The 24383-nt window shown below is 47.8% G+C and overlaps 1 protein-coding gene across 1 annotated transcript; it reads right to left on the reverse strand.

Moving 5' to 3' along the window:
- Window positions 1-6165: 6165 nt before the first annotated feature.
- Window positions 6166-23340, reverse strand: LOC123484231 (cytosolic Fe-S cluster assembly factor nubp1-like). Its single transcript, XM_045214347.1, has 5 exons — window positions 23241-23340; window positions 22097-22201; window positions 20168-20301; window positions 14111-14179; window positions 6166-6357 (listed from the first exon to the last, which is right to left on the reverse strand). The coding sequence occupies exons 1-5, from the start codon at window positions 23269-23271 to the stop codon at window positions 6277-6279; spliced, it is 420 nt and encodes a 139-aa protein (XP_045070282.1). The 5' UTR covers window positions 23272-23340; the 3' UTR covers window positions 6166-6276.
- Between the last annotated feature and the right edge of the window lie 1043 nt (window positions 23341-24383).

The following is a 24383-nucleotide window of genomic DNA, read 5'->3' on the forward strand; positions in this document are numbered from 1 at the left end:
GACTAAATCAATGGAGGCCGGAATTAGGGCGACTAAATCAATGGAGGCCGGAATTAGGGCGACTAAATCAATGGAGGCCGGAATTAGGGCGACTAAATCAATGGAGGCCGGAATTAAGCCGATTAAATCAATGGAGGCCGGAATTAAGCCGATTAAATCAATGGAGGCCAGGAATTAGGGCGACTAAATCAATGGAGGTCAGAGAAAAAAAGGGCTAAATAAATCAGGAGAAATGCGTGGCGTCAGCTAGGCTGGATTCTGGGAAAGAACTAATGCTACTGGCTAACTGACAGGCTCACTTCCCTGTTGACCTCTAAGAACTAATGCTACTGGCTAACTGACAGGCTCACTTCCCTGTTGACCTCTAAGAACTAATGCTACTGGCTAACTGACAGGCTCACTTCCCTGTTGACCTCTAAGAACTAATGCTACTGGCTAACTGACAGGCTCACTTCCCGTTGACCTCTAAGAACTAATGCTACTGGCTAACTGACAGGCTCACTTCCCTGTTGACCTCTAAGAACTAATGCTACTGGCTAACTGACAGGCTCACTTCCCCGTTGACCTCTAAGAACTAATGCTACTGGCTAACTGACAGGCTCACTTCCCTGTTGACCTCTAAGAACCAATGCTACTGGCTAACTGACAGGCTCACTTCCCTGTTGACCTCTAAGAACTAATGCTACTGGCTAACTGACAGGCTCACTTCCCTGTTGACCTCTAAGAACTAATGCTACTGGCTAACTGACAGGCTCACTTCCCTGTTGACCTCTAAGAACTAATGCTACTGGCTAACTGACAGGCTCACTTCCCTGTTGACCTCTAAGAACTAATGCTACTGGCTAACTGACAGGCTCACTTCCCGGTTGACCTCTAAGAACTAATGCTACTGGCTAACTGACAGGCTCACTTCCCTGTTGACCTCTAAGAACTAATGCTACTGGCTAACTGACAGGCTCACTTCCCTGTTGACCTCTAAGAACTAATGCTACTGGCTAACTGACAGGCTCACTTCCCTGTTGACCTCTAAGAACTAATGCTACTGGCTAACTGACAGGCTCACTTCCCTGTTGACCTCTAAGAACTAATGCTACTGGCTAACTGACAGGCTCACTTCCCTGTTGACCTCTAAGAACTAATGCTACTGGCTAACTGACAGGCTCACTTCCCTGTTGACCTCTAAGAACTAATGCTACTGGCTAACTGACAGGCTCACTTCCCTGTTGACCTCTAAGAACTAATGCTACTGGCTAACTGACAGGCTCACTTCCCTGTTGACCTCTAAGAACCAATGCTACTGGCTAACTGACAGGCTCACTTCCCTGTTGACCTCTAAGAACTAATGCTACTGGCTAACTGACAGGCTCACTTCCCTGTTGACCTCTAAGAACTAATGCTACTGGCTAACTGACAGGCTCACTTCCCTGTTGACCTCTAAGAACTAATGCTACTGGCTAACTGACAGGCTCACTTCCCTGTTGACCTCTAAGAACTAATGCTACTGGCTAACTGACAGGCTCACTTCCCTGTTGACCTCTAAGAACTAATGCTACTGGCTAACTGACAGGCTCACTTCCCTGTTGACCTCTAAGAACTAATGCTACTGGCTAACTGACAGGCTCACTTCCCTGTTGACCTCTAAGAACTAATGCTACTGGCTAACTGACAGGCTCACTTCCCTGTTGACCTCTAAGAACTAATGCTACTGGCTAACTGACAGGCTCACTTCCCTGTTGACCTCTAAGAACTAATGCTACTGGCTAACTGACAGGCTCACTTCCCTGTTGACCTCTAAGAACTAATGCTACTGGCTAACTGACAGGCTCACTTCCCTGTTGACCTCTAAGAACTAATGCTACTGGCTAACTGACAGGCTCACTTCCCGGTTGACCTCTAAGAACTAATGCTACTGGCTAACTGACAGGCTCACTTCCCTGTTGACCTCTAAGAACTAATGCTACTGGCTAACTGACAGGCTCACTTCCCTGTTGACCTCTAAGAACTAATGCTACTGGCTAACTGACAGGCTCACTTCCCTGTTGACCTCTAAGAACTAATGCTACTGGCTAACTGACAGGCTCACTTCCCTGTTGACCTCTAAGAACTAATGCTACTGGCCAACTGACAGGCTCACTTCCCTGTTGACCTCTAAGAACTAATGCTACTGGCTAACTGACAGGCTCACTTCCCTGTTGACCTCTAAGAACTAATGCTACTGGCTAACTGACAGGCTCACTTCCCTGTTGACCTCTAAGAACTAATGCTACTGGCTAACTGACAGGCTCACTTCCCCTGTTGACCTCTAAGAACTAATGTTACTGGCTAACTGACAGGCTCACTTCCCTGTTGACCTCTAAGAACTAATGCTACTGGCTAACTGACAGGCTCACTTCCTGTTGACCTCTAAGAACTAATGCTACTGGCTAACTGACAGGCTCACTTCCCTGTTGACCTCTAAGAACTAATGCTACTGGCTAACTGACAGGCTCACTTCCCTGTTGACCTCTAAGAACTAATGCTACTGGCTAACTGACAGGCTCACTTCCCCGTTGACCTCTAAGAACTAATGCTACTGGCTAACTGACAGGCTCACTTCCCCGTTGACCTCTAAGAACTAATGCTACTGGCTAACTGACAGGCTCACTTCAATGCTACTGGCTAACTGACAGGCTCACTTCCCCGTTGACCTCTAAGAACTAATGCTACTGGCTAACTGACAGGCTCACTTCCCCGTTGACCTCTAAGAACTAATGCTACTGGCTAACTGACAGGCTCACTTCCCCGTTGACCTCTAAGAACTAATGCTACGGCTAACTGACAGGCTCACTTCCCCGTTGACCTCTAAGAACTAATGCTACTGGCTAACTGACAGGCTCACTTCCCCGTTGACCTCTAAGAACTAATGCTACTGGCCAACTGACAGGCTCACTTCCCGTTGACCTCTAAGAACTAATGCTACTGGCTAACTGACAGGCTCACTTCCCCGTTGACCTCTAAGAACTAATGCTACTGGCTAACTGACAGGCTCACTTCCCCGTTGACCTCTAAGAACTAATGCTACTGGCTAACTGACAGGCTCACTTCCCCGTTGACCTCTAAGAACTAATGCTACTGGCTAACTGACAGGCTCACTTCCCCGTTGACCTCTAAGAACTAATGCTACTGGCTAACTGACAGGCTCACTTCCCCGTTGACCTCTAAGAACTAATGCTACTGGCTAACTGACAGGCTCACTTCCCGTTGACCTCTAAGAACTAATGCTACTGGCTAACTGACAGGCTCACTTCCCCGTTGACCTCTAAGAACTAATGCTACTGGCTAACTGACAGGCTCACTTCCCCGTTGACCTCTAAGAACTAATGCTACTGGCTAACTGACAGGCTCACTTCCCCGTTGACCTCAAAGAACTAATGCTACTGGCTAACTGACAGGCTCACTTCCCCGTTGACCTCTAAGAACTAATGCTACTGGCTAACTGACAGGCTCACTTCCCCGTTGACCTCTAAGAACTAATGCTACTGGCTAACTGACAGGCTCACTTCCCCGTTGACCTCTAAGAACTAATGCTACTGGCTAACTGACAGGCTCACTTCCCCGTTGACCTCTAAGAACTAATGCTACTGGCTAACTGACAGGCTCACTTCCCCGTTGACCTCTAAGAACTAATGCTACTGGCTAACTGACAGGCTCACTTCCCCGTTGACCTCTAAGAACTAATGCTACTGGCTAACTGACAGGCTCACTTCCCTGTTGACCTCTAAGAACTAATGCTACTGGCTAACTGACAGGCTCACTTCCCCGTTGACCTCTAAGAACTAATGCTACTGGCTAACTGACAGGCTCACTTCCCTGTTGACCTCTAAGAACTAATGCTACTGGCTAACTGACAGGCTCACTTCCCTGTTGACCTCTAAGAACTAATGCTACTGGCTAACTGACAGGCTCACTTCCCTGTTGACCTCTAAGAACTAATGCTACTGGCTAACTGACAGGCTCACTTCCCTGTTGACCTCTAAGAACTAATGCTACTGGCTAACTGACAGGCTCACTTCCCTGTTGACCTCTAAGAACTAATGCTACTGGCTAACTGACAGGCTCACTTCCCTGTTGACCTCTAAGAACTAATGCTACTGGCTAACTGACAGGCTCACTTCCCTGTTGACCTCTAAGAACTAATGCTACTGGCTAACTGACAGGCTCACTTCCCTGTTGACCTCTAAGAACTAATGCTACTGGCTAACTGACAGGCTCACTTCCCTGTTGACCTCTAAGAACTAATGCTACTGGCTAACTGACAGGCTCACTTCCCTGTTGACCTCTAAGAACTAATGCTACTGGCTAACTGACAGGCTCACTTCCCTGTTGACCTCTAAGAACTAATGCTACTGGCTAACTGACAGGCTCACTTCCCTGTTGACCTCTAAGAACTAATGCTACTGGCTAACTGACAGGCTCACTTCCCTGTTGACCTCTAAGAACTAATGCTACTGGCTAACTGACAGGCTCACTTCCCTGTTGACCTCTAAGAACTAATGCTACTGGCTAACTGACAGGCTCACTTCCCTGTTGACCTCTAAGAACTAATGCTACTGGCTAACTGACAGGCTCACTTACCCTGTTGACCTCTAAGAACTAATGCTACTGGCTAACTGACAGGCTCACTTCCCTGTTGACCTCTAAGAACTAATGCTACTGGCTAACTGACAGGCTCACTTCCCTGTTGACCTCTAAGAACTAATGCTACTGGCTAACTGACAGGCTCACTTCCCTGTTGACCTCTAAGAACTAATGCTACTGGCTAACTGACAGGCTCACTTCCCTGTTGACCTCTAAGAACTAATGCTACTGGCTAACTGACAGGCTCACTTCCCCTGTTGACCTCTAAGAACTAATGCTACTGGCTAACTGACAGGCTCACTTCCCTGTTGACCTCTAAGAACTAATGCTACTGGCTAACTGACAGGCTCACTTCCCTGTTGACCTCTAAGAACTAATGCTACTGGCTAACTGACAGGCTCACTTCCCTGTTGACCTCTAAGAACTAATGCTACTGGCTAACTGACAGGCTCACTTCCCTGTTGACCTCTAAGAACTAATGCTACTGGCTAACTGACAGGCTCACTTCCCCGTTGAACTAGACATATTTCTTTTCCAATGCGGAGGACATTAAACAGAGGTAAGACAGAGAGCGATTTTCTTCTTTTTAGTAGATTTCTCACAAAAACAAGCTTCTCTCTGTAGAAATGTCAACGGAGCACTGAGCGTATACCAAGCTGTTTATTTTCAAAGCTTTTTAAAAATGTCGTATTACTGGAAGTTTTTTATGGAGACTGTTTAGTTTACAAACCGTTCGGAAGCTACAGACGATATTTTTGTGAGAAGACCGATTTTCGGGATGTCTCATGGTCCGACAAACACCGCTCTAGCTCGGTCACCTTTCACCGCAGATGCGTTACATAGGCGGATATTGTGGATTGAGACGCATCCAATGCAAAAAAACGTGTTTTTAATGGGGATTGTATTATGCTAATTCAATTTCCGCGCTGGGGTTAATGATACGTTAGAGAAAATCAAAAAGGGCCTCTTGAGTGGCGCAGCGGTCTAAGGCACTGCATCACAACGCCTGGGGCGTCACTACAGACCCGGGTTCGATCCCAGGCTGTATCACAACCGGCCGTGACTCCCATAGGGCGGTGCACAATTGGCCCAGCGTCTTCTGGGTTAGGGGAGGGTTTGGCTGGGGGGGCTTTACTTGGCTCATCACGCTCTAGCGACTCCTTGTGGCGGGTCGGGCGCCTGCAGGCTGACCTAGGTCGTCAGTCGAAACAGTGTTTCCTCCAACACATTGGCGCATCTGGCTTCCGGGTTAAGCGAGCGGGTGTTAGGAAGCGCGGTTTGGAAGGGTCATGTTTCGGAGGACGCATGACTCGACCTTCGCCTCCCCCGAGCCCGTTGGGGAGTTGCAGTGATGAGACAAGATCGTAATTGGATCGCAATTGGATATCACGAAATTGAGGGTAGGGGAAAGGGTGTAAAATTACAACAACAAAAATAACAATAAGACACATATAAAACAATGAGAAATTAAATAAACACTGAACCATTCAGAACATAAATAATCATATTTGTTTTGGTAAACTTCACTTCCTTATAACATAAGAAAGTGAATTATCACCAAAAATGTACCTGGTCCAAACTACAACAACACACAGACAGACAGTAGTCTATTGAAGACAGACTCACCACAGGAGACCAGCCAGAACCACTCTAATGGACCTACGACAGACAGACAGACAGACAGTAGTCTATTGAAGACAGACTCACCACAGGAGACCAGCCAGAACCGCTCTGATGGACCTACGACACACAGACAGGAGAGAGGTGTCACGGGCCTACGTTATACACTGAACAAAAAATATAAAAAACGCAACATGTAAAGTGCTGGTCCCATGTTTTATGAGCTGAAATAAAAAGATCCCAGAAATGTTCCATACGCACAAAAAAAAAGCTTATTTTTCTCAGATTTTACGCACAAATGTGTTTACATCCCTGTTAGTGAGCATTTCTCCTTTGCCAAGATAATCCATCCACCTGACAGGTGTGGCATATCAAGAAGCTGAATAAACAGCATGATCATTACACAGGTGCACCTTGTGCTGGGGACAATAAAAGGCCACTCTAAAATGGGCAGTTTTGTCAGAACACAATGCCACAGATGTCTCATGTTTTGAGGGAGCGTGCAATTGGCATGATGACTGCAGGAATGTCCAACAGAGCTGTACCGGAGAATTGAATGTTAATTTCTCTACCATAAGCCGCCTCCAACGTCATTTTAGAGAATTTGCCAGTACGTCCAACCAGCCCCACAACCTTAATGTGTGTGATATTTTATTTTAGCTCATGAAACATGGGACCAACACTTTACATGTTGCGTTGATATTTTTGTTCAGTATAAATTTGACCAACTTTCAAGCCTGTGCACAGCTCTTCACATGCGCACGGCTCCCAGCCAGGCAGTGTTGCAGCGCGAGGTGGAATACGCTATTTAGGATTCCTAGTTCTTTGACTGCGCGATTAATTAACCAGCTATGAAATAAAATGGCGGGAAATACTTTGAAAACAGCTACCGCAGCATTTATTTTACTATAAATGTGATCATACTTGCCTTTTTATTCACAAATGCGCAGTGGTGTAAAGTAATTAAGTAAAAGTACTTTAAAAGTACTACATAAGTCATATGTGGGGGTATCTGTACTTTACTATTTATATATTTGACTACTTTTACTTCACTACATTCCTAAAGAAAATAATGTATTTTTTACTCCATACATTTTCCCTGACACCCAAAAGTACTCGTTACATTTTGAATGCTTAGCAGGACAGGAAAACGGTCCAATTCACGCACTTATCAAGAGAACATCCCTACTGCCTCTGATCTGGCAGACTCACTAAACACACATGCTTCGTTTGTAAATGATGTCTGAGTGTTGGAGTGTGCCCTTGGCTATCCATAAAAATTTAAAAAATAAAGAAAATGGTGCCGTCTGGTTTGCTTGAGATAAGGAATTTGAAATTATTTAAACTTTTACTTAAGTATATTTTAGTAATTAGATTTACTTTTTGATACTTAAAGTATATTTAAAACCAAATATTTTACTGGGTGACTTTCACTTTTACTTGAGTGGGACAACATTCCACAGGCCACAATCAACAGCCTGATCAACTTTATGCGAAGGAGACGTGTCGCGCTGCATGAGGCAAATGGTGGTCACACCAGATACTGACTGGTTTTCTGATCCACGCCCCTACTTTTTTTTGTGTTTTTAAGGTATCTATGTCCAACAGATGCATGTCTGTATTCCCAGTCATGTGAAATCCATAGATTAGGGCCTAATTTATTTATTTCAAATGACTGATTTCCTTATATGAACTGTAACTCAGTAAAATCTTTTTAATTGTTGCATTTATATTTTTGTTACGTATATATATAGCATATTGAAAGGTATCAAACACACAGGCTGACGGAACAGACAGAGCAGAGAGGTGTTATGGCCTGTGGAATACAGCAGAGAGAGATAGGACCTGACAGAGTAGAGCAGAGAGGTGTTATGGCCTGTGGAATACAGCAGAGAGAGAGGACCTGACAGAGTAGAGCAGAGAGGTGTTATGGCCTGTGGAATACAGCAGAGAGAGATATAGGACCTGACAGAGTAGAGCAGAGAGGTGTTATGGCCTGTGGAATACAGCAGAGAGAGATAGGACCTGACAGAGTAGAGCAGAGAGGTGTTATGGCCTGTGGGAATACAGCAGAGAGAGAGATAGGACCTGACAGAGTAGAGCAGAGAGGTGTTATGGCCTGTGGAATACAGCAGAGAGAGATAGGACCTGACAGAGTAGAGCAGAGAGGTGTTATGGCCTGTGGAATACAGCAGAGAGAGAGATAGGACCTGACAGAGTAGAGCAGAGAGGTGTTATGGCCTGTGGAATACAGCAGAGAGAGATAGGACCTGACAGAGTAGAGCAGAGAGGTGTTATGGCCTGTGGAATACAGCAGAGAGAGAGATAGGACCTGACAGAGTAGAGCAGAGAGGTGTTATGGCCTGTGGAATACAGCAGAGAGAGATAGGACCTGACAGAGTAGAGCAGAGAGGTGTTATGGCCTGTGGAATACAGCAGAGAGAGATAGGACCTGACAGAGTAGAGCAGAGAGGTGTCATGGCCTGTGGAATACAGCAGAGAGAGAGATAGGACCTGACAGAGTAGAGCAGAGAGGTTTTATGGCCTGTGGAATACAGCAGAGAGAGAGATAGGACCTGACAGAGTAGAGCAGAGAGGTGTTATGGCCTGTGGAATACAGCAGAGAGATATAGGACCTGACAGAGTAGAGCAGAGAGGTGTCATGGCCTGTGGAATACAGCAGAGAGAGAGATAGGACCTGACAGAGTAGAGCAGAGAGGTGTTATGGCCTGTGGAATACAGCAGAGAGAGAGATAGGACCTGACAGAGTAGAGCAGAGAGGTGTTATGGCCTGTGGAATACAGCAGAGAGAGATAGGACCTGACAGAGTAGAGCAGAGAGGTGTTATGGCCTGTGGAATACAGCAGAGAGAGAGATAGGACCTGACAGAGTAGAGCAGAGAGGTGTTATGGCCTGTGGAATACAGCAGAGAGAGATAGGACCTGACAGAGTAGAGCAGAGAGGTGTTATGGCCTGTGGAATACAGCAGAGAGAGAGATAGGACCTGACAGAGTAGAGCAGAGAGGTGTTATGGCCTGTGGAATACAGCAGAGAGATATAGGACCTGACAGAGTAGAGCAGAGAGGTGTTATGGCCTGTGGAATACAGCAGAGAGAGATAGGACCTGACAGAGTAGAGCAGAGAGGTGTTATGGCCTGTGGAATACAGCAGAGAGAGATAGGACCTGACAGAGTAGAGCAGAGAGGTGTTATGGCCTGTGGAATACAGCAGAGAGAGATAGGACCTGACAGAGTAGAGCAGAGAGGTGTTATGGCCTGTGGAATACAGCAGAGAGAGAGAGATAGGACCTGACAGAGTAGAGCAGAGAGGTGTTATGGCCTGTGGAATACAGCAGAGAGAGAGATAGGACCTGACAGAGTAGAGCAGAGAGGTGTTATGGCCTGTGGAATACAGCAGAGAGAGAGAGATAGGACCTGACAGAGTAGAGCAGAGAGGTGTTATGGCCTGTGGAATACAGCAGAGAGAGATAGGACCTGACAGAGTAGAGCAGAGAGGTGTTATGGCCTGTGGAATACAGCAGAGAGAGATAGGACCTGACAGAGTAGAGCAGAGAGGTGTTATGGCCTGTGGAATACAGCAGAGAGAGAGATAGGACCTGACAGAGTAGAGCAGAGAGGTGTTATGGCCTGTGGAATACAGCAGAGAGAGAGATAGGACCTGACAGAGTAGAGCAGAGAGGTGTTATGGCCTGTGGAATACAGCAGAGAGAGAGATAGGACCTGACAGAGTAGAGCAGAGAGGTGTTATGGCCTGTGGAATACAGCAGAGAGAGAGATATAGGACCTGACAGAGTAGAGCAGAGAGGTGTTATGGCCTGTGGAATACAGCAAGAGAGAGATAGGACCTGACAGAGTAGAGCAGAGAGGTGTTATGGCCTGTGGAATACAGCAGAGAGAGAGATAGGACCTGACAGAGTAGAGCAGAGAGGTGTTATGGCCTGTGGAATACAGCAGAGAGAGAGATAGGACCTGACAGAGTAGAGCAGAGAGGTGTTATGGCCTGTGGAATACAGCAGAGAGAGAGAGATAGGACCTGACAGAGTAGAGCAGAGAGGTGTTATGGCCTGTGGAATACAGCAGAGAGAGAGATAGGACCTGACAGAGTAGAGCAGAGAGGTGTTATGGCCTGTGGAATACAGCAGAGAGAGAGATAGGACCTGACAGAGTAGAGCAGAGAGGTGTTATGGCCTGTGGAATACAGCAGAGAGAGAGATAGGACCTGACAGAGTAGAGCAGAGAGGTGTTATGGCCTGTGGAATACAGCAGAGAGAGATAGGACCTGACAGAGTAGAGCAGAGAGGTGTTATGGCCTGTGGAATACAGCAGAGAGAGATAGGACCTGACAGAGTAGAGCAGAGAGGTGTTATGGCCTGTGGAATACAGCAGAGAGAGAGATAGGACCTGACAGAGTAGAGCAGAGAGGTGTTATGGCCTGTGGAATACAGCAGAGAGAGAGATAGGACCTGACAGAGTAGAGCAGAGAGGTGTTATGGCCTGTGGAATACAGCAGAGAGAGAGATAGGACCTGACAGAGTAGAGCAGAGAGGTGTTATGGCCTGTGGAATACAGCAGAGAGAGATAGGACCTGACAGAGTAGAGCAGAGAGGTGTTATGGCCTGTGGAATACAGCAGAGAGAGATAGGACCTGACAGAGTAGAGCAGAGAGGTGTTATGGCCTGTGGAATACAGCAGAGAGAGAGATAGGACCTGACAGAGTAGAGCAGAGAGGTGTTATGGCCTGTGGAATACAGCAGAGAGAGATAGGACCTGACAGAGTAGAGCAGAGAGGTGTTATGGCCTGTGGAATACAGCAAGAGAGAGATAGGACCTGACAGAGTAGAGCAGAGAGGTGTTATGGCCTGTGGAATACAGCAGAGAGAGAGATAGGACCTGACAGAGTAGAGCAGAGAGGTGTTATGGCCTGTGGAATACAGCAGAGAGAGAGATAGGACCTGACAGAGTAGAGCAGAGAGGTGTTATGGCCTGTGGAATACAGCAGAGAGAGAGATAGGACCTGACAGAGTAGAGCAGAGAGGTGTTATGGCCTGTGGAATACAGCAGAGAGAGAGATAGGACCTGACAGAGTAGAGCAGAGAGGTGTTATGGCCTGTGGAATACAGCAGAGAGAGAGAGATAGGACCTGACAGAGTAGAGCAGAGAGGTGTTATGGCCTGTGGAATACAGCGAGAGAGAGATAGGACCTGACAGAGTAGAGCAGAGAGGTGTTATGGCCTGTGGAATACAGCAGAGAGAGATAGGACCTGACAGAGTAGAGCAGAGAGGTGTTATGGCCTGTGGAATACAGCAGAGAGAGAGAGATAGGACCTGACAGAGTAGAGCAGAGAGGTGTTATGGCCTGTGGAATACAGCAGAGAGAGAGAGATAGGACCTGACAGAGTAGAGCAGAGAGGTGTTATGGCCTGTGGAATACAGCAGAGAGAGAGATAGGACCTGACAGAGTAGAGCAGAGAGGTGTTATGGCCTGTGGAATACAGCAGAGAGAGAGATAGGACCTGACAGAGTAGAGCAGAGAGGTGTTATGGCCTGTGGAATACAGCAGAGAGAGAGAGATAGGACCTGACAGAGTAGAGCAGAGAGGTGTTATGGCCTGTGGAATACAGCAGAGAGAGAGATAGGACCTGACAGAGTAGAGCAGAGAGGTGTTATGGCCTGTGGAATACAGCAGAGAGAGAGATAGGACCTGACAGAGTAGAGCAGAGAGGTGTTATGGCCTGTGGAATACAGCAGAGAGAGAGAGATAGGACCTGACAGAGTAGAGCAGAGAGGTGTTATGGCCTGTGGAATACAGCAGAGAGAGAGATAGGACCTGACAGAGTAGAGCAGAGAGGTGTTATGGCCTGTGGAATACAGCAGAGAGAGAGAGATAGGACCTGACAGAGTAGAGCAGAGAGGTGTTATGGCCTGTGGAATACAGCAGAGAGAGAGATAGGACCTGACAGAGTAGAGCAGAGAGGTGTTATGGCCTGTGGAATACAGCAGAGAGAGAGAGATAGGACCTGACAGAGTAGAGCAGAGAGGTGTTATGGCCTGTGGAATACAGCAGAGAGAGAGATAGGACCTGACAGAGTAGAGCAGAGAGGTGTTATGGCCTGTGGAATACAGCAGAGAGAGAGATAGGACCTGACAGAGTAGAGCAGAGAGGTGTTATGGCCTGTGGAATACAGCAGAGAGAGAGAGAGAGGACCTGACAGAGTAGAGCAGAGAGGTGTTATGGCCTGTGGAATACAGCAGAGAGAGAGATAGGACCTGACAGAGTAGAGCAGAGAGGTGTTATGGCCTGTGGAATACAGCAGAGAGAGATAGGACCTGACAGAGTAGAGCAGAGAGGTGTTATGGCCTGTGGAATACAGCAGAGAGAGAGAGATAGGACCTGACAGAGTAGAGCAGAGAGGTGTTATGGCCTGTGGAATACAGCAGAGAGAGAGAGATAGGACCTGACAGAGTAGAGCAGAGAGGTGTTATGGCCTGTGGAATACAGCAGAGAGAGAGATAGGACCTGACAGAGTAGAGCAGAGAGGTGTTATGGCCTGTGGAATACAGCAGAGAGAGAGATAGGACCTGACAGAGTAGAGCAGAGAGGTGTTATGGCCTGTGGAATACAGCAGAGAGAGAGATAGGACCTGACAGAGTAGAGCAGAGAGGTGTTATGGCCTGTGGAATACAGCAGAGAGAGATAGGACCTGACAGAGTAGAGCAGAGAGGTGTTATGGCCTGTGGAATACAGCAGAGAGAGAGATAGGACCTGACAGAGTAGAGCAGAGAGGTGTTATGGCCTGTGGAATACAGCAGAGAGAGAGATAGGACCTGACAGAGTAGAGCAGAGAGAGTGTTATGGCCTGTGGAATACAGCAGAGAGAGATAGGACCTGACAGAGTAGAGCAGAGAGGTGTTATGGCCTGTGGAATACAGCAGAGAGAGAGATAGGACCTGACAGAATAGAGCAGAGAGGTGTTATGGCCTGTGGAATACAGCAGAGAGAGATAGGACCTGACAGAGTAGAGCAGATAGGTGTTATGGCCTGTGGAATACAGCAGAGAGATAGGACCTGACAGAGTAGAGCAGAGAGGTGTCATGGCCTGTGGAATAGAGCAGAGAGAGATAGGACCTGACAGAGTAGAGCAGAGAGGTGTTATGGCCTGTGGAATACAGCAGAGAGAGAGATAGGACCTGACAGAGTAGAGCAGAGAGGTGTTATGGCCTGTGGAATACAGCAGAGAGATAGGACCTGACAGAGTAGAGCAGAGAGGTGTCATGGCCTGTGGAATACAGCAGAGAGAGATAGGACCTGACAGAGTAGAGCAGAGAGGTGTTATGGCCTGTGGAATACAGCAGAGAGAGAGATAGGACCTGACAGAGTAGAGCAGAGAGGTGTTATGGCCTGTGGAATACAGCAGAGAGAGATAGGACCTGACAGAGTAGAGCAGAGAGGTGTTATGGCCTGTGGAATACAGCAGAGAGAGATAGGACCTGACAGAGTAGAGCAGAGAGGTGTTATGGCCTGTGGAATACAGCAGAGAGAGAGATAGGACCTGACAGAGTAGAGCAGAGAGGTGTTATGGCCTGTGGAATACAGCAGAGAGAGAGATAGGACCTGACAGAGTAGAGCAGAGAGGTGTTATGGCCTGTGGAATACAGCAGAGAGAGAGATAGGACCTGACAGAGTAGAGCAGAGAGGTGTTATGGCCTGTGGAATACAGCGGAGAGAGAGAGATAGGACCTGACAGAGTAGAGCAGAGAGGTGTTATGGCCTGTGGAATACAGCAGAGAGGATATAGAAACATATCAAATCACATGACACAGAGACAGAGAGAGTATACTGCTACGCAACCCACCTGTTCTCCCTCCAGACCCATGATCCTGGGGATGGACGGACCACAGATATCTACATCTAGGAGAGCAACCTAGAACACACACACACAAGGAAGTAAGTAAGGTTTGGAACATTTACTCCAGTAAACACAAAGCAGAGTCAGTGGGCATCACATAGTCAATAGCGTACGAACACCCTCTGACCACAGAGGGGCAGCAGTGAGTTCTGCTACAGCAAGTGAGCCTCCAGCCTGAGGCGCTGTTCCATTTGTGACCACCAGAGGGAGACAAACACTGAGATCAGGTACTCCCAAGGGTTCGTTTGACGCAGAGGTACAGAGCCGGATGTTAGCTAAACAGACTGGTACCAGGCTGGTGTTTTCATAGTACTGAAACCAAACAGACCCTCCTACACCACCGGTCAGGATGACTCTAGCGGTTACCGTCATCAGAGAGAGAGAGAGACAGAGACAGAAAGAGAGAGAGAGAGAGAGAGACAGGGAGAGACAGAGACAGAAAGAGAGAGAACACTAAATAGCTTATGGAACAATACATTTTAAACGTTGTTATTCTCTCTAATGTTGACTGTTAATGTTGTTGTCTTTGTTTTGTTTCATTGACTTGGTTGGTTTTCATCTGGTCTTTCTTTTAACTTGCTTTGGCAAACATAGGTTTCCCATGTCAGAGGACATGGACCTCAGGGCGTTAACGATCCCCTGGAAACGCAGATGATGTCCATTAAGCTGTGTTACGGTTAAATCACTCCCCACGCCAGCAGTGTAGACCTCTGGCGTGTTGTTCTGTCTCTCTCTCTCTCTCTCTCTCTCTCTCTCTCTCTCTCTCTCTCTCTCTCTCTCTCTCTCTCTCTCTCTCTCTGAGGAAGTAACAAAACGAGAGAGAAGCTAAAGGGCATCAGTAACCCTCCTCCCCCTCCCCCAAGCTTCTCCCTGCTGCTTTCTCCTCCAGAGTGATTCTCTGATGTCTTCAGGTCATGTCACTTCCTCTCAGGGCTCAGATTATTTCCTGTGTGTGCACCTGCCTTTGTCTAGGCCATCCCTTTCACGATATATAAAGGCCCAAGTGTTCCTCCAACTTCCTAAATACTTCCTCCCTCTGTTCTAGAGACACTTCTCTAGCCTTCACCAGGGAGAGGCAGTGAGAGTGTGTGTTAAATACTTCCTCCCTCTGTTCTAGAGACACTTCTCTAGCCTTCACCAGGGAGAGGCAGTGAGAGTGTGTGTTAAATACTTCCTCCCTCTGTTCTAGAGACACTTCTCTAGCCTTCACCAGGGAGAGGCAGTGAGAGTGTGTGTTAAATACTTCCTCCCTCTGTTCTAGAGACACTTCTCTAGCCTTCACCAGGGAGAGGCAGTGAGAGTGTGTGTTAAATACTTCCTCCCTCTGTTCTAGAGACACTTCTCTAGCCTTCACCAGGGAGAGGCAGTGAGAGTGTGTGTTAAATACTTCCTCCCTCCTCCTCCTCCTCCTCCCTCTGTTCTAGAGACACTTCTCCAGCCTTCACCAGGGAGAGGCAGTGAGAGTGTGTGTTAAATACTTCCTCCCTCTGTTCTAGAGACACTTCTCCAGCCTTCACCAGGGAGAGGCAGTGAGAGTGTGTGTTAAATACTTCCTCCCTCTGTTCTAGAGACACTTCTCCAGCCTTCACCAGGGAGAGGCAGTGAGAGTGTGTGTTAAATACTTCCTCCCCCCTCTGTTCTAGAGACACTTCTCTAGCCTTCACCAGGGAGAGGCAGTGAGAGTGTGTGTTAAATACTTCCTCCTCCCTCTGTTCTAGAGACACTTCTCTAGCCTTCACCAGGGAGAGGCAGTGAGAGTGTGTGTTAAATACTTCCTCCCCCTCTGTTCTAGAGACACTTCTCTAGCCTTCACCAGGGGAGAGGCAGTGAGAGTGTGTGTTAAATACTTCCTCCCTCTGTTCTAGAGACACTTCTCTAGCCTTCACCAGGGAGAGGCAGTGAGAGTGTGTGTTAAATACTTCCTCCCTCTGTTCTAGAGACACTTCTCTAGCCTTCACCAGGGAGAGGCAGTGAGAGTGTGTGTTAAATACTTCCTCCCTCTGTTCTAGAGACACTTCTCCAGCCTTCACCAGGGAGAGGCAGTGAGAGTGTGTGTTAAATACTTCCTCCCTCTGTTCTAGAGACACTTCTCTAGCCTTCACCAGGGAGAGGCAGTGAGAGTGTGTGTTAAATACTTCCTCCCTCTGTTCTAGAGACACTTCTCCAGCCTTCACCAGGGAGAGGCAGTGAGAGTGTGTGTTAAATACTTCCTCCCTCTGTTCTAGAGACACTTCTCCAGCCTTCACCAGGGAGAGGCAGTGAGAGTGTGTGTTAAATACTTCCTCCCTCTGTTCTAGAGACACTTCTCTAGCCTTCACCAGGGAGAGGCAGTGAGAGTGTGTGTTAAATACTTCCTCCCTCTGTTCTAGAGACACTTCTCTAGCCTTCACCAGGGAGAGGCAGTGAGAGTGTGTGTTAAATACTTCCTCCCTCTGTTCTAGAGACACTTCTCTAGCCTTCACCAGGGAGAGGCAGTGAGAGTGTGTGTTAAATACTTCCTCCCTCCTCCTCCTCCTCCTCCCTCTGTTCTAGAGACACTTCTCCAGCCTTCACCAGGGAGAGGCAGTGAGAGTGTGTGTTAAATACTTCCTCCCTCTGTTCTAGAGACACTTCTCTAGCCTTCACCAGGGAGAGGCAGTGAGAGTGTGTGTTAAATACTTCCTCCTCCCTCTGTTCTAGAGACACTTCTCTAGCCTTCACCAGGGAGAGGCAGTGAGAGTGTGTGTTAAATACTTCCTCCTCCCTCTGTTCTAGAGACACTTCTCTAGCCTTTACCAGGGAGAGGCAGTGAGAGTGTGTGTTAAATACTTCCTCCCCCCTCTGTTCTAGAGACACTTCTCTAGCCTTCACCAGGGAGAGGCAGTGAGAGTATGTGTTAAATACTTCCTCCCTCTGTTCTAGAGACACTTCTCCAGCCTTCACCAGGGAGAGGCAGTGAGAGTGTGTGTTAAATACTTCCTCCCTCTGTTCTAGAGACACTTCTCTAGCCTTCACCAGGGAGAGGCAGTGAGAGTGTGTGTTAAATACTTCCTCCCTCTGTTCTAGAGACACTTCTCTAGCCTTCACCAGGGAGAGGCAGTGAGAGTGTGTTAAATACTTCCTCCCTCTGTTCTAGAGACACTTCTCTAGCCTTCACCAGGGAGAGGCAGTGAGAGTGTGTGTTAAATACTTCCTCCCTCTGTTCTAGAGACACTTCTCTAGCCTTCACCAGGGAGAGGCAGTGAGAGTGTGTGTTAAATACTTCCTCCCTCTGTTCTAGAGACACTTCTCTAGCCTTCACCAGGGAGAGGCAGTGAGAGTGTGTGTTAAATACTTCCTCCCTCTGTTCTAGAGACACTTCTCTAGCCTTCACCAGGGAGAGGCAGTGAGAGTGTGTGTTAAATACTTCCTCCCTCCTCCTCCTCCTCCCTCTGTTCTAGAGACACTTCTCCAGCCTTCACCAGGGAGAGGCAGTGAGAGTGTGTGTTAAATACTTCCTCCCCCCTCTGTTCTAGAGACACTTCTCCAGCCTTCACCAGGGAGAGGCAGTGAGAGTGTGTGTTAAATACTTCCTCCCTCTGTTCTAGAGACACTTCTCTAGCCTTCACCAGGGAGAGGCAGTGAGAGTGTGTGTTAAATACTTCCTCCCCCCTCTCCTCCCTCTGTTCTAGAGACACTTCTCCAGCCTTCACCAGGGAGAGGCAGTGAGAGTATGTGTTAAATACTTCCTCCCTCCTCCTCCTCCTCCCTCTGTTCTAGAGACACTTCTCCAGCCTTCACCAGGGAGAGGCAGTGAGAGTGTGTGTTAAATACTTCCTCCCTCCTCCTCCTCCTCCCTCTGTTCTAGAGACACTTCTCCAGCCTTCACCAGGGAGAGGCAGTGAGAGTGTGTGTTAAATACTTCCTCCCTCCTCCTCCTCCCTCTGTTCTAGAGACACTTCTCCAGCCTTCACCAGGGAGAGGCAGTGAGAGTGTGTGTTAAATACTTCCTCCCTCCTCCTCCTCCTCCCTCTGTTCTAGAGACACTTCTCCAGCCTTCACCAGGGAGAGGCAGTGAGAGTGTGTGTTAAATACTTCCTCCCTCTGTTCTAGAGACACTTCTCTAGCCTTCACCAGGGAGAGGCAGTGAGAGTATGTGTTAAATACTTCCTCCCTCCTCCTCCTCCTCCTCCCTCTGTTCTAGAGACACTTCTCTAGCCTTCACCAGGGAGAGGCAGTGAGAGTGTGTGTTAAATACTTCCTCCCTCTGTTCTAGAGACACTTCTCTAGCCTTCACCAGGGAGAGGCAGTGAGAGTGTGTGTTAAATACTTCCTCCCTCTGTTCTAGAGACACTTCTCCAGCCTTCACCAGGGAGAGGCAGTGAGAGTGTGTGTTAAATACTTCCTCCCCTCTGTTCTAGAGACACTTCTCTAGCCTTCACCAGGGAGAGGCAGTGAGAGTATGTGTTAAATACTTCTCCCTCCCCCTCCTCCCTCTGTTCTAGAGACACTTCTCCAGCCTTCACCAGGGAGAGGCAGTGAGAGTGTGTGTTAAATACTTCCTCCCTCCTCCTCCTCCCTCTGTTCTAGAGACACTTCTCCAGCCTTCACCAGGGAGAGGCAGTGAGAGTGTGTGTTAAATACTTTTCCCCTCCTCCTCCCTCTGTTCTAGAGACACTTCTCCAGCCTTCACCAGGGAGAGGCAGTGAGAGTGTGTGTTAAATACTCCTCCTCCTCCTCCCTCTGTTCTAGAGACACTTCTCCAGCCTTCACCAGGGAGAGGCAGTGAGAGTGTGTGTTAAATACTTCCTCCCTCCTCCTCCTCCTCCCTCTGTTCTAGAGACACTTCTCTAGCCTTCACCAGGGAGAGGCAGTGAGAGTGTGTGTTTTATTTAGCTTGGTATTTCATTTGAGAACAAATACTGCTTGCTCAAGAGGTGAACTGAACAGTTGAATGAAAAACCTGTGATATGATGCGTTTTAACGGTCCTACGTGGTCTGATCATAAAGAGGAGTTTGGGAAGTATAGCACACAGTGTCTGTCCGATCACACCGACTGTGGTCAGGTATCTGTGTGACCCTCCCACAGTACAGGACACGGGGACAGAGAGAGGTTGAAGTGTTACCTCTTTAGTGGTGTCACCATCTGTGTGTCCCTCCCACAGTACAGGACACGGGACAGAGAGAGGTTGAAGTGTTACCTCTTTAGTGGTGTCACCATCTGTGTGACCCTCCCACAGTACAGGACACGGGACAGAGAGAGGTTGAAGTGTTACCTCTTTAGTGGTGTCACCATCTGTGTGACCCTCCCACAGTACAGGACACGGGACAGAGAGGTTGAAGTGACAGAGAGGTTAAAGTGTTACCTCTTTAGTGGTGTCACCATCTGTGTGACCCTCCCACAGTACAGGACACGGGACAGAGAGAGGTTGAAGTGACAGAGAGGTTAAAGTGTTACCTCTTTAGTGGTGTCACTATCTGTGTGACCCTCCCACAGTACAGGACACGGGACAGAGAGGGGTTGAAGTGACAGAGAGAGGTTGAAGTGTTACCTCTTTAGTGGTGTCACCATCTGTGTGACCCTCCCACAGTACAGGACACGGGACAGAGAGAGGTTGAAGTGTTACCTCTTTAGTGGTGTCACCATCTGTGTGACCCTCCCACAGTACAGGACACGGGACAGAGAGGTTGAAGTGACAGAGAGGTTAAAGTGTTACCTCTTTAGTGGTGTCACCATCTGTGTGACCCTCCCACAGTACAGGACAGAGAGGGGTTGAAGTGTTACCTCTTTAGTGGTGTCACCATCTGTGTGTCCCTCCCACAGTACAGGACACGGGACAGAGAGAGGTTGAAGTGACAGAGAGGTTAAAGTGTTACCTCTTCAGTGGTGTCACCATCTGTGTGACCCTCCCACAGTACAGGACACGGGGACAGAGAGAGGTTGAAGTGTTACCTCTTTAGTGGTGTCACCATCTGTGTGTCCCTCCCACAGTACAGGACACGGGACAGAGAGGGATTGAAGTGACAGAGAGGTTGAAGTGTTACCTCTTTAGTGCTGTCGCTAGCCAGTGCGTGGGCCAGGTGTGCGCTGAAGGTACTCTTCCCCACTCCTCCTTTCCCTGACAGGACCAAGATCTTATGTTTCACTGTTAACATCTTCTCTGCGATCTCCTCTATGGCTGCAGGGAGGGAGAGAGAGGGTGAGGGATGGAGAGAGGGGGTGAGGGAGGGAGAGAGAGGGTGAGGGAGGGAGAGAGAGGGTGAGGGAGAGACAGAAAGGGAAAAGGGAGGGGGAGAGAGGGGGGAGGGATGGAGAGAGAGGTGAGGGAGGGAGAGAGAGGGTGAGGGAAAAGGGAGGGGGAGAGAGGGGGAGGGATGGAGAGAGAGGGTGAGGGAGGGGGAGAGAGGTGAGGGAGAGGGTGGGTGAGGGAGAGAGAGAGAGGGTGAGGGAGAGAGAGAGAGGGTGAGGGAGAGAGAGAGAGGGTGAGGGAGAGGGTGATGGAGGCGGGGGAGAGAGAGGGTGAGGGAGGGAGGGAGAGAGAGGGTGAGGGAGGGAGAGAGAGGGTGAGGGAGGGAGGGAGAGAGAGGGTGAGGGAGGGAGGGAGAGAGAGGTGAGGGAGGGAGGGAGAGAGAGGTGAGGGAGGGAGGGAGAGAGAGGGAAGGAGAGAGAGGGTGGGTGAGGGAGGGAGGGAGAGAGAGGGTGAGGGAGGGAGGGAGAGAGAGGGTGAGGGAGGGAGGGAGAGAGAGGGTGAGGGAGGGAGAGAGAGGGTGAGGGAGAGAGAGGGTGAGGGAGGGAGGGAGAGAGAGAGGCATTAAACACACATTGAAAAGGAATGCAGCAGACTAATCAGTACCGCTGTTATTCACAAGATCAAGGTCAGGGTCTACAGAACAGAGATAGAAAAAGAGCTACAGGTCAGGGTCTACAGGACAGAGATAGAGAGGTACCGGTCAGGGTCTACAGGACAGAGATAGAAAGAGAGCTACAGGTCAGGGTCTACAGGACAGAGATAGAAAGAGAGCTACAGGTCAGGGTCTACAGGACAGAGATAGAAAGAGAGCTACAGGTCAGGGTCTACAGGACAGAGATAGAAAGAGAGCTACAGGTCAGGGTCTACAGGACAGAGATAGAAAGAGAGCTACAGGTCAGGGTCTACAGGACAGAGATAGAGCTACAGGTCAGGGTCTACAGGACAGAGATAGATAGAGAGCTACAGGTCAGGGTCTACAGGACAGAGATAGAAAGAGAGCTACAGGTCAGGGTCTACAGGACAGAGATAGATAGAGAGCTACAGGCCAGGGTCTACAGAACAGAGATAGAAAGAGAGATACAGGTCAGGGTCTACAGGACAGAGATAGAAAGAGAGCTACAGGTCAGGGTCTACAGGACAGAGATAGAAAGAGAGCTACAGGTCAGGGTCTACAGGACAGAGATAGAAAGAGAGCTACAGGTCAGGGTCTACAGGACAGAGATAGAAAGAGAGCTACAGGTCAGGGTCTACAGAACAGAGATAGAAAGAGAGCTACAGGTCAGGGTCTACAGGACAGAGATAGAAAGAGAGCTACAGGTCAGGGTCTACAGGACAGAGATAGAAAGAGAGCTACAGGTCAGGGTCTACAGGACAGAGATAGATAGAGAGCTACAGGTCAGGGTCTACAGAACAGAGATAGAAAGAGAGATACAGGTCAGGGTCTACAGGACAGAGATAGAAAGAGAGCTACAGGTCAGGGTCTACAGGACAGAGATAGAAAGAGAGCTACAGGTCAGGGTCTACAGAACAGAGATAGAAAGAGAGCTACAGGTCAGGGTCTACAGGACAGAGATAGAGAGCTACAGGTCAGGGTCTACAGGACAGAGATAGATAGAGAGCTACAGGTCAGGGTCTACAGGACAGAGATAGAAAGAGAGCTACAGGTCAGGGTCTACAGGACAGAGATAGAAAGAGAGATACCGAGACAGACGGACAGTCTTACCTGGGTCTGGTGCTTTAGTGGCTCCAGAGGAACAGAGGTTCTGGTTGGGACAACCCTGACACGCTGACGTCTTCCCTGCCTGCTCACTGGCCGTACCGGGGCAGTCTGACAACCAATACAACCAATCAGTCAATACACCAATCAATATATCACATGGACCAAGCAATCAGATAATCTCGCAAAATGAATATTTAGAAAATGCTTGCTTCTTTGTCCATTAATCTGCGACTGTGACTGGATGAGTTAAAACAAGAGATCCCTTGATCAAAGATACTATAGTTTATCGGACAGGTCATGTTATGTTATACAGCCAATCCTACTGTAGCCAGCAGATCCGACCCCCGCCCTATGGTCAGATAGGCTTCCTGTGTAGATTAAGACACCATGGAGCCTGTGTGAGGTATGGTTCGAAAAAAAATAACTAAATCCTGGGATGGGAAATGCGTTGTGTAATCCGAATTGTCCCATTATCCCCAACTATTACACTGAGAAGATTGAACGACTGCTACTTTTTACGTAAACTGCCAGAGTTTTGACAGATCAATTTAAGACATGATGGACTTCTGTTAGTTAGCAGAAGCCGCAGCAGCCATTATGGAGTGGGCGCATAGCGTTGAAAAACAAATGAGCTGTTTTGGCTGACACTGCCATTCCAAAATGGCTGCTGTGGCTTCTGCTAACTAACAGAAGTCCATCATGTCTAAATTGATCTGTCAAACCTTGGTTTGGAAACTCGCCTGGCTCGCTAACCGTGCCATATAAACACTTTTCACCGAACTTCGACACAGAAGTGACTTGTTCCGTAGCAGGTTAGGGATAACTAACGTAGTAGGTTAGGAGACCGAGGTTAAGGTTAGGAAAGGGGTTAGTGTTAGCGAAAATGCTCTCCCAACCTGTTACGAGAATCACATTGTATCGAAATGCCATGAAAAGACTGTGTGTCCCCCTTGTGTTATGACAGGTAGCTAGCTACGCTAACCGGCTAGCAGATAACTTCCAGACAAGCTACTCTTCTTAACGGCGACAACAAACCTGACATTCACGAACATCTAAACAGTAGCATTATAAGAGGCTAAACCATATAATAATAAACGTGGTGTCTGGAAGCTGTCGTGTTAATTTAATGAACTTTAAACAAACTCACGCTGTGGCGCATTACTTGGAACGTCTGCCATGTTTGCTGTGGTTATTCTTCTTCTTCAGTGGGGTTTATCGGCGGTCGGCATCCAACGTTATGGTGCATTACCGCCACCTACCGTACTGGAGTGTGGGCCAGAGACAGGGAGAAACTAAATCCTACCTGTCAGTGGGTTTATCGGCGGTCGGCATCCAACGTTATGGTGCATTACCGCCACCTACCGTACTGGAGTGTGGGCCAGAGACAGGGAGAAACTAAATCCTACCTGCCAGCCCCGTTGCTCTTAAAAAAAGTGTTTATGACACCGGATTCAAAAATTAGAATCTTTCAATTTAAATTATTATATAAAATTCTTGCTACCAATAGAATGTTATTTATATGGGGGATACAATCTTCCCAGCTCTGCAGATTTTGCTGTGAAGAGACAGAATCATTAGATCATTTGTTTTGGTTCTGTCCATTTGTAGCTTGTTTTTGGACAAAGGTCCAGGAATGGCTAAAGGATTGCAATATTTACCTGGAGCTAACCTTGCAGATAGCATTACTGGGTGATCTGAAAAGTCATAGTCAATCAATCAATAATATAATAATACTTTTAGCAAAAATGTTTATTTTTAATTCACAATCTGTAGAAGCAATGAGAATAGAAAGGTTCAGAACTTTTGTAAAACATCACAGTACGGTTGAAATATATATGGCAAATAGAAATCCTATATGGATGGTGTTAAGAGATAGATGGGAGGTATTGAATAGAGTTGAAGGATGGGACTAATAACAAATAACAACAAATAATAACAAAGATAGCTAATAATGTAAGCATACTTTGTCCATAATAAGTATATAGGTTGTATGTTGGGAGCTTTTGGGAAAGAGCACAGTTAGAAAGATATGGCATATAGAAGCAAACCGGATGGACATCATGAAAATGATCGGAGAGGTTGAGAGTAGAAGAAGTTCACGAGCAAAAAATAAAAATGTGTGTATGTATATATATATATATATATATATATATATAATAGAATTATTGTAAAATTAACTCTGTCCATAAGGTGTAGATAGTAAGTATAGACCGGAAGTAGAGGCCTGGGCATTGTTGGTCACTAATTTACTCCAAGTAGGGAAAGGATGGTGGGGTTGAAAAGTAATAAA

The sequence above is a fragment of the Coregonus clupeaformis genome, unplaced genomic scaffold (assembly GCF_020615455.1).
Source record: "Coregonus clupeaformis isolate EN_2021a unplaced genomic scaffold, ASM2061545v1 scaf0240, whole genome shotgun sequence".
NCBI classification, from domain to species: Eukaryota; Metazoa; Chordata; class Actinopteri; order Salmoniformes; family Salmonidae; genus Coregonus; species Coregonus clupeaformis.